Consider the following 11275-nt stretch of genomic DNA (forward strand, 5'->3'; position numbering starts at 1 on the left):
TATATATATATATATATATATCTTACTATATTCTTATTATTACAAGTCTATTTGCACATTATATGTGATTAAAATTTTCAAATAAAAATTGTTTTTCAGAATATGTTTTTCATTAAAACAAACGAACAGTAGGTTTTTTGCACAAATCGAACAGAAAACATATGACCATTGAATGTTGGGAGTCTACCATCTTTTCCATTTTTTTTTTCCTTTCCCTTTCCCTTAAATGATCTGTAATGCATGTCTTATAAGTAGGCCTGTTCAAGAATTCACTGGTGCCGACAAAACCGCCCGAAACCACGCCGATCCGACCGCCGAAAGCTCCACCGAAGGTTCTCGGCACGATGATCGGTAGGCTTTTTCCGTTACCGACGTTGGCCGGTGCGGTGGTCGGCAGCAAGATCTGCAAACCGAAGAGAAACCGAACCGAACCGATATAAATATATATATATATATATATATTTAACTTATACATATATAATATATAATCATTCATCAGTTTTAAAATAAAAGAAATTGAGAGCAAGAGAGAGAGAGAGAGAGAGGACCAGTTTGGCGTGAAACTGAGAGGCGTGAAACTGAAAGAGGCAAAGGAAGAAGAAGGAAAAATAGGGTGTAGGTTAGTTTAGTTAGAAACGACGCCGTTTCATTTAATTTTTTTTTTTTTAAAAAAAAATCTGATTCAAAACGACACCGTTTTGGAACTATTTAAAAATTTTACTATCAGGTTCAAAACGGCGTCGTTTTAGTGTTAGAATTAAAAAAAAAAAAAAAACGAACGCCAGGAACGACGTCGTTTTTTTTATAGGTTAGGTTAAATTTGAAAAATCCTTCGTTAGACGCAGACCTCTCCTCACTCTCTCTCATCCGCCTCTTCTCTCTCTCTGTCTATCTCTCTCTCAACAGCTTCGCCTCTCTCCCACCTACCTGCGCTGCTCGCCACCACTCACCAACAGCGTCTTCTACAGATTGATGGCAGTGTTCTCCAAGCTTTCCTCTCTCTTCTCTCCTCTGTCATGGCTGTTATATAGAAATTTCTAGAGTATGTTTTGATGCTCAATAACAGGTATGTGAATTTGTATAATGCTCAATACCTAGGCTACCTCTCCTTGGCTCCTTGCTATGCTTCTATAAATATTGGGAATTTGTTTGAAAATTTTGTGTGGAAATTAGATATATATATATATATAGAACATGTTTGTTTGTTTGTTTTTTTTTTTTTTATTTGAATATTTGGGTTGTTTGATAATTCCGTGTGGCTTGTTTGAGGATTGATTTGTTTTATTTTTTATTTTTAATTTATATGTTTGTTTTAACTTTGCACCGAACTAACAACACCGCATCGTTAGGGTGAACCGAAACTGGAGTAGACCGGTTGCTGCCCCTTTACATGCGAGGTGCGGTCAGGCATGAGGGAAACCGCACCCTATAGGTGTGGTGCAAAAATTCCCCTCATAACCGGCCGCACCGCACCGTGTACAGCCCTACTTATAAGGCTATAAAAGGCTATTAGTAGAGCCCAACTACTTGGAGAGTTTCACTTTCATCTTTCATAAATGAGGTACTAAAAAGCTTGTCTCTTGATATTTGACATTGGAGAACAAATAAACAAACACGCAGAGCGTTGGCCCTCCCCTTTTTTCCTAGCTGAAGTCGTTTTCTTATGTAGCTATATATATTTAAGCGAATCATGAGTGGATCACAACAAGGCTTATAGAAATCTTCATTCTAAGTTATAACCGACCAAAGTTGTGATAGAGATAAATTGTAGGCAACCTTTTCACAATGTTGACTTTGGTACATAATAAAAATAATATAAATGGTCGACACAAATAAAAATAATGTTTTAATCATAATAAACTATGTTAACAATTGTAAAAAATATTGTGTTTATCATTACTCCTCAAATAAATTTGTCTCCACATATATATACATCCCATCCCTCCTTTTTTTTTTTTTTCACTTAACACGCCTGACAATTTTACTTGTAGGGGTTTCCTGATATCAAAAACTCCTGGATTTAACAAAATAAGCAGGGCTTACTCTATGTTGGAAGGCTTAAAGATAGTTCATTGAATGGTGTTACAATGCGTGGCCTATGACGAATGACCATGTGTCTTTAAGCCCCTGACCAAACAAAGTAAGTTCAAGGACTATTCTAGAATTGTTATTAAACGAGAGAGAGAGAGAGAGAGGAGATCACAACCTCAGTCACGGATTTATGCATTCAAATTTTTGCCCTTTTAATTATATCTTTCAAAGCAAAAACTCCAAAGATGATGATGGAGATGCATGACGTTGACATATATATAATGGAGTTCAAAACGTACGTAGAGACATGCAAGGCAGTTGCAAATACATTTACGAGCTGTTGGACTCCAGAGAAATTCTGTAAAAAACTAGTGTAAACCGACGCATCGTCATCATTAACCTGTTTGATTGAAAAATTTGCAGATGAAATCATGAAAGTCAGCTAAATGTTGAAATTGGCCAAGTTGACATTCTTGACACACCAAAGAACTTAACTCAGGCCGACAGACACCAGGGTTTCAAGCAGAGAGGTCGGTGCTAACGCTGACACTAAACTCTAATGTTAATGTGCAATAATGGGCATTTTCTTTTTCCACAAAAGAAAAATTGAGAAGCAAACAAGGGTGGCATCGCCTTAAGGTCAGGGTGGTCCTTAATTTTTATTTTATTTTTTATTTTTTTAATATAATAATTTAAATTTTTTTATTTGTCTACCCTTAAAAAAAAAAAAAAAAATTTGGGAACACAGTTAGTTTTTTTTTTTTTTTTTTTTTTTTTTATGCCAATAAAATTAAATTTTGCTCCATAATTTGTTCTACATTCAGTGGATGAATGATTGCTTGGTTGTATATATTAAAAGAGATGTAACTTGTATCATTGATAATGACACTATCATGCACTAATTTCAAATTATATGAAAATTCGTAAAAGACAATTGTAAACTTTATATATTTGCGTGTTTTTTAATAGTTGTTATCAATATATGAATTTTTCTTTTTATTAGATTGTATAATTTATACTTCTTAAGGAACACTTTAAAAAAAATTCTTGAAATTGTCACTGGAAGCAAATGCCAAATTGCATATTGATATTGGTCATGTGTGTAGATCTTTCTTACTAATTGGTTACTCCGTTTTAACTGATGAATTAACTTTCTTATAGATGGATTTTGACCGTGCGGTTTAGGATAAGATTTGTCCCTCTATCTCACGTAGTTGAGTACTTAAGTCTCAATGTCTCATCACAGGTGATGACAACAAAATTGAGTGATTATATAAGATTGATGGATCCTAATTTTATGGCTTAAACTTTTAAATTAAATGATATTCTAATTCTAACATGTTATGTCAATATAAGTTCACACAAAACAATTTTATTATTAAAACTTTATCAATATTGAATTTAAAAAAAAAAATCATTTTTTAAAAAAGATTTAAGAAATCATCTTCTGAACAGTGGGTATTTATTATATGCCAACAACTCCACTACCATAATTACGCAACTTCCACCCAGATTTCTTCTAAGCCTTTGCTTTTGTACATTTTTGTCCTCATCCCCTTCTCATGCATGAACAGAAGAAAAGTCCCATTTATTAGGCTTTCTAAAAAATTACATCAAAAAATATATATATATATGGGGGGAAAAGAAAAGGTCAAAACTTAAACCCTATAAAACTATCCCCACTCTCCCATTCACAACCAGAAGCCTCTAATAATAAGAGAGAGAGAGAGAGAGAGAGAGAGAGAGAGAGAGCGAGCCGGGTGCCAAAGAAATCTCCACATTATTGACCATGTCAAGTCCTAGGGTTATAATGCTCACCCTGACCATTGTCCTAGTAGTAACAGTTGCACCTAAAGCCGAGGCAGCTCGGGCTTTCTTTGTTTTTGGGGATTCCCTAGTAGATAGCGGCAACAACAACTACTTAGCAACTACTGCACGTGCCGATTCTCCACCAAATGGTATAGACTATCCTACCCACCGACCAACTGGCCGATTCTCCAATGGCTTCAACCTTCCTGACATTATCAGTGAGTTTATTGTTTTTATTTCCATTTCACTTCATATCTCTTTTCTAAGCTTAAACAAAATTTTCTCGTACGAATGTGTTTCATTGAACTAATTAATAAAACATAATAAAATGTGTGTAATATATACATTTAGGTGAGCAAATGGGGGCAGAGCGCACATTACCATACTTGAGTCCTCAACTCACAGGACAAAAACTGCTTGTTGGTGCTAACTTTGCTTCTGCTGGCATTGGAATCCTCAACGACACCGGAATTCAGTTTGTAAGTCCAACACTAACTAAATTTGAGTTGGAACTTTTCCACTGTTTAATGTCTAGAAAAAGTTTATAAACATAACTTTTGTTATATTTTGACATATTGAACAGAATATTGAAAATTATTAAGTATTTTTAAAATACAGTGATATAATGATCTTCTCTCATTTATGGTACTCCACCATAAATGTGAAAGGCGATAGCACTATGTCATTATTCTCTAAAAGTATGTAATAATTATTCATTGTTAATTGTGAGTGGAGGAGAAAACACTTTAGCAAGTTGTAGTAAATAGAGTGATTTTAGAAGAATTTTTGTCCCAATTCTAGTTCTATTTTTGTATACTTCTCAATAACATTCTCTTTTAGATTTTTTTTTTTTTTTGAGAAACTTCTCTTTTAGTTTTTAAATTATTTTTATTTATATGAACAACATTTTAATACCTCATTTTTTATAGGGTTTGAACATATTCTAGCCATTAAGCAAATAATTTTAAACAAAAATCACCATCCAAATAGACACTTCATATGTAGACATATAATAACCAAAAAAAAAAAAAAAAGAAAAGAAAAGAAGAGAGGTGAAAATATGGAACTTTGTCATGTGGAATTGAAAGACATTTTTCTAATCCGAACTCCAAAGTTGCCTTCTCTTGACTTCCCACCAAGAAGATTATGAAGTGGATATATGTATGTCAGAGCTTGAATTAGAAATGTACATATGAGCTTGTATATATGTACGCCTAAAACTTGATATTGTAATAGATGGTTCCCTAGTCAAAAGAGCATATATATAATACCGAATTCGAAATTGGAGCAGCCACAAGGATAAATTGCTGCCTCTCAAGCTTCTAACTGATTCTACCATAGAGGCTAACGATAGACATACAATAACTCCACTTCAAACACAGTTTACAACTTTTATCGTATTATGTTCTCCAAAAAAACCTGATTTCAGAAAAATTGTAGAATTTCTTGGGTCATATAGTTTATAAATATCTCCTACTTAAGTATAAGGTTACTTTAAATTTTTGACACCGTTTGGCAACTAGTCCTAAGTTTTGTACGTGCAGCAATTTTTCAAGCATTCCTTTGGGGTTTAAGTTTTTAATGAAGTAATAATGAGTAGTGAATCAAAATTTTGCATTTTGCAGGTGAACATTATAAGAATCTTCAGACAGTTTGAATTGTTCCAACAGTACCAGCAAAGGCTGAGAGCGCAAGTCGGACAAGCCCAGGCTAAGCGGCTAGTGAACAATGCACTTGTTCTCATTACACTTGGGGGTAACGATTTTGTTAACAATTATTTCTTGACGCCTTTCTCAGCAAGATCACGCCAATTCTCCATCCCAAATTACTGCCGTTACCTCATCTCTGAGTATCGAAAAATTCTAAGGGTAATTCTCATAAATAAAAATTCCTTCCCTTCTCAAAATCCTAGCTAGCTAGCATATTCTGTTCTGCATGTTAGATTATTAATTGTCTCAAAAGTTTTTAATTATTTGAATATAATAAATTTAATTATTTAATTTTATACTTCTAACATTGCATGCATATAAGTGAGTTTGTTGCTTTACGTTGAGAAAATTGAATTTTGGATGAATATATCTGGGGAAGTGTTGAATTATTTACGAAATAAATGTTTGGTGGGTGAGGACCTAGTAGTGTTTAATTGTTTCATAGATATGGTACACACATCGAAGACTTGTCAGAGATGGAGGACCCTTTTTTTTCTAAAAACCATGCATGCAACTGGGGCCACATTTTGGTCAACTAGCAGGGGAAGAAAAACCACAACAAGTGTACGTAGACTGTGGAAGCATTAATTTTTTTTTCTTCAAAATTACAGATGATAATACCACGTCCTTATATTTAAAAGAATTAAAAAAAAAAAAAAACTTCTTTTGATCTTTCGCTATCCCACTGGATTAAAGACCCTGGAAACCCCACTACCCTTTATTGCCGTATCTCAGTGGCTGATCAATGTGGTTGATATGAAATCAATGTTCAGACTTGGTCAAATACCGTATATCCAAAATCAAATTATTGAATTCAATTATTTTATTTTCTTAAGTGACTTACTCGTTGTTGTTGTTGTTGTTGTTTTTTTTTTTTTTTTTTTTGAGCTCAACGACAGAAAACTTTTATTAAGATGCCAAATATAGTCATAAGTAAAGCTAGTGCATACACTAGCGTAGGGGGGACATGCACTACATGCAGTGTTGTCCCAAAGAAAGACCACAGATTGCTATATAAGACCAAGACTTATTCATTGTTATTGTAATATTAATTAATTTCTCAAAAAATTAATTTCTTCATCTTTTATTAATTTAAAATTAATAATAATTTATTAAGCTTTATGATATAAAGCATATATAAGCGATCTTGCATTCAATCTTATATCTATTTTATCTTTCATATTTCATAAGTTAAAAATGAATTATCCTAAAATGATAAGTGATAATTCATAATTTATTAGTTTTCTTTAATCGATTCCCATATATTTTATTTAGTTCAACTGGCATACCAAAAAATAAAAGATCTAATTATGAAATTCGAACTTCACCTAGTCATTTACACCAAAAATTAATTAATGTTTTGATCTTATGATAAAAAAAAAAAAAAAAAAAAGGGCATAATTCTTACAAGTGTGTTATATTTAAAATTTATTAAAACTTACAAGTGCTCAATTGTAAAATAAATGAAATTTACTTTAAACCAAAAATAGTTCAGCAAATTCTTAATTAGAACCTCTCTATCTTATTGAAAAAAAAAATCCCTTATGCATGTTTGGCTTTTGATCTTTTTTATTTAATCATTTATTATTTTGTTTGGGCCCTTTGGTGGGGATTGTTTTCTCACCCATTTGTGAAAGTGTAGAGACTGTACGAGCTGGGAGCCCGTAGAGTAATGGTGACAGGAACTGGGCCACTGGGTTGTGTACCAGCAGAGCTAGCCATGAGGAGCAGAAATGGGGAATGTGTACCAGAGTTACAACAGGCTGCAGGAATTTTTAACCCGGAGCTCGCCCAAATGATTCAACAACTCAACAGTGAACTAGGCTCAAATGTCTTTATTTTTGCCAATGCCTTCAATATGAACTTGAACATCATCACCAACCCCCAAGCATATGGTTTGTTTTCCTAATTAATTTGCACCCTTCCCCTCCCCTCTCATATATATATAGTAACATTAGTATATTATTGACACAAAAAAAGGTCACAACTATTTCACAACATATTTTTAAAATACTCAACCACCTCATCACACATGACCTACTATAATGTGAAATTTTAAATTTAATATTACTTATTTGCTGATGATGTGAACTTTTATTCTGTAACTAGCATATTATTTTACACATATATATTTATCGGAAGATTCAGTACATCCTCCTCGTGTATATATTGGTTTAATTATAATCGTTCTACATTATATCATGTATCACTACCAAAAAAAAAAAAAATACTTAACCTCCTTAGACCTTTTTATTCTTTTGGGTTTTTCATACATTTTTTCAAGGGTTTTGATCCAAAAAAAAAAAAAAAAAAAAAAAAAAAAAAAAAAAAAAACCAAACCTTTTTTGTGGTGTACGGTCCTGGCCCTCCTGTGTCCGGACCTTGAAGAAGGCCACGTAACCAATGAAACTTGTAGAATTTTCACGTCATTTGGTATAAAAAAAAAATTGTAAAAAAAAATCATTTTTAAGATAAAAGTATTCCCCTAATATCAAAGGGTTATTTTCAAATTAAATTCTCTCTCTTCAACCTAGCTATAAAAGAGGTTGGAGAAATTATATTGACAGGTGTATATACAAATAATACAATATAGTTGATTGGCAGTTAATACTTGTAACGTAGCTACAGTACAAAGATCAATAGGTTTTTTATTTTTTATTTTTTATGTTTTAAAAAAATTTATTTTATTTAAAGGTTGATAGTTTTGGGTGATCATGAAAAGGACTAGAACGTTTCAAAAAATAGTAAAACTCATGAATATATCCTCTAAAAGAGAAACAATAATATAGGGACCCAATAAACTTTTTTTTTTTTTAATTCCAATTATTCAATCTCTATAATGATTTTTTTTTTTTTTTGGGTGGAAATGGAACTCATGAAAGTATTTGAAAAGATGATTTTTTTTTTTTAATTTACAGTTTGAATTTTCATTAATTCAAGAATTTAAAATATTCAGGGTAAAATATTATTTTAAATCTATTACATTAACCTTTATACCAAACAATTTATATAATTTTCAAAAATTCCTTGATTTTAATTCCCTAAATCCAAATGCATCCTATTATTTTGATTGGCCATATATCAGCAATTTGTGACATGGCTCTTATCTTTCCACTTCATTCTCCATGCATATTTCATATTTGGTTGGGAAAATGAGTAATTAATTGTATGTTTCTCACTGAGTGGACCAGGTTTTGTTACATCAAAAGTAGCATGTTGTGGCCTAGGCCCCTACAATGGACTTGGAACATGCAATCCACTGTCAAACCTATGCCCAAACCGGAACACCTATGTGTTTTGGGATCCTTTCCATCCAACGGAGCGTGCAAACCGGCTCATTGTTCAGCAGATCATGACTGGTTCCACAGAGTACATGAACCCAATGAACCTGAGCACCATTATGGCCATGGACTCCAAGAACTAATATCTAGTATTATTATTATATAACTAATAATCTTCAAGAAATTATATATTTAAGTTCCAATGTACTTATTTTTCTGTGTCGATCTCTACTCTCTACCCCCTTGAATGCATGTTTGCTGGTGTGGATTATCAGTACAGTCTATAGGCAATAAGGTACAAGGGTCATATCTCAATTGTGCAACTTTTTAAATATAAATATTGATGGACTTTGAGATGTGGTTCCTAGTAAATCTGCAACTTGTGGCAGTGCACTTATGCGGTACTTGTATTGTATCTGATTTTCTTGTGTTGCACAATCACGTCATATTAAGTGGCTTGGTTGGAATTTGATTGTATAATGTTAATGTATTATTAATAGCTTGGTGAACCCTTATTTTTGCTATTTCTTATTATTCCTTTAAGGCTTTACTATATGAATTTACTAATTGGAAGAAAATAAAGTTCTTTGAAATTTTGAACTTCAAAGTCTATCCTTTTTGAAGTTAAAATAAAAATGCTAGTTTGATGAACCCTATGTATGTATAGATGCAATAATATTCATGTCTCTTATTTGTCTTATTTATGGGAGATGTATAGCAAGTGTATTCAAAGAAACCATTGATATATTGCCTGTTGATCATTTTCTTTTGTGATTTCTTTGGACCAATAAATAAGATAAAAAAAATTAAAAAAAAAAAAAAAAGATGAGCACGAAAGTTCGTCATTATATTTTGCCTATCATATAGTTGGTTTCAATTTTATTAAAGATAATGCTATGTTTACAACAAATTAATCATAAGTGACAAGCTGTTTTTTGTTTTAATTTGGACTCACCATTAAAAATACTTTTTTTATTCACTAATAATAATTTATCACTTAAAATTTGTTATGAAACTTTTGTGAGCATAGTATTTCTCTTATGTTAAACATGTTATAATTATTGCCATTTATGCATTATAGTTATTGCCAGATTTTTATTGTTGAGAATTGGAGGGAAGAGACGAGGAAATAAAACAAATAAAAAACTACATTAAGAAGAACGAAAATTTACTTGTATTAAGTTTAATAGAACAATAATATAACGGCTGACAGCTATTATCCTCCATTGAATCTTCAGTACAATACTTGAACCTACTGCTATACTACTTCTATTCCTAAATTATTCCAATGAAACAGAAAAACAACTATTGATTAAAACAGAATAAGTATGCCTATACAAATATCCTACCAAAATTTTTTGATGAGTAATACTATTACCAACCAAACTAGACATTTACATGATGTCTAAACCTTAAAACAGAATTAGTAAGCATATAAAAATCCCCTACCAAAACTTTTTGCTAAGTAAGATGTAAGGATTGAATTTGGATTGGACCCAATATAGGATTCGGTTTTGGCCCAACGAGCCCAACCAATGAATTTGTAGAGTGTGGGTGAAAAAACTAGTTTTATTCAGTAAGAAAAACAATAACAATTGTTTATTTAAGAGAATAAAATATAAGTAAGGTAAGAAAATCTGTCATCGGCACAATCCGAGGAGTTATGTTATAATGTCAAGTTGATGATCAAGGTTACAAGAGTTGAAAAGATTATTACAAAGATTTCTTGGTTTTCCGATCCTCTCCTTTTTTAGGCCACCTTTCCATACTATATACTATAATTTTGGTATCATTCCCACCACACACGTGTAGATTAGGTTCTAGGAACTTCTTCTTGTCCCATCCAACACCTCCCAGAACCTTCAACTAGTAGCTGTAAGGTTGCTTCACCACTGTTCAAGTATCACCTTCACATTAATGCGGCTAGAGAGTTAGCTGGGAGGCATTTAATGTGAAGATAACAATTTTTGTAGATATTTGTTGCCTCCCTCTACTCCTCTCTTATCCAATGTTTGACTTCTAACCATGACTTGAAGGATGTTCAGGATGATAGGACATTCCTATTGACCTTGGATCTCTATTTTTGATATGACTTTTCTCCTCGGATATATTTTAGACTATCATATACAATCCTTAATTCTTCTACCATTCTCATAATAACCTTATTTGACCATCCTCGGACTAGTAAATATCCTCGGATTGGGCCATAGGCCCAATACGTATAGTTTTAATAGTATCTTCTGGCTAACTGGCCCTCACATAAGATATATACCAACTAAAACTAGACATTTACATAAAGTCTAAACCTCCAATGCTCACTCCAATGAACAGTGTGTTATAAGTGACATAATCGTAAAGAACCAACTAAAACATCTCCAATCCAAGTTGATCTGCACCATAACCAAAACCCAGCACTGAATCTGTACTGCATAGAGGATCACTGTT

General features: G+C 32.4%; 1 protein-coding gene across 1 annotated transcript; it reads left to right on the forward strand.

Annotated features, from left to right (window-relative positions):
- The first annotated feature begins 3735 nt into the window (after positions 1–3735).
- LOC115960780 (GDSL esterase/lipase At4g28780-like) lies at positions 3736–9354 on the forward strand. The gene is made up of 5 exons (XM_031079768.1): positions 3736–4058; positions 4192–4319; positions 5466–5708; positions 7192–7444; positions 8741–9354. The coding sequence occupies exons 1-5, from the start codon at positions 3821–3823 to the stop codon at positions 8971–8973; spliced, it is 1095 nt and encodes a 364-aa protein (XP_030935628.1). The 5' UTR covers positions 3736–3820; the 3' UTR covers positions 8974–9354.
- The last annotated feature ends 1921 nt before the right edge of the window (positions 9355–11275 follow it).

Source organism: Quercus lobata, chromosome 9 (assembly GCF_001633185.2).
Source record: "Quercus lobata isolate SW786 chromosome 9, ValleyOak3.0 Primary Assembly, whole genome shotgun sequence".
NCBI classification, from domain to species: domain Eukaryota; kingdom Viridiplantae; phylum Streptophyta; class Magnoliopsida; order Fagales; family Fagaceae; genus Quercus; species Quercus lobata.

Excerpts from the sequence above, each read along its gene's own strand:
- LOC115960780 (XM_031079768.1), top strand. The coding sequence starts at position 3,821 with ATGTCAAGTCCTAGGGTTATAATGCTCACCCTGACCATTGTCCTAGTA. Across the intron at positions 4,320-5,465 it reads ACGACACCGGAATTCAGTTT|GTGAACATTATAAGAATCTT; the intron begins GTAAGTCCAACA and ends TGCATTTTGCAG. Across the intron at positions 5,709-7,191 it reads AGTATCGAAAAATTCTAAGG|AGACTGTACGAGCTGGGAGC; the intron begins GTAATTCTCATA and ends GTGAAAGTGTAG.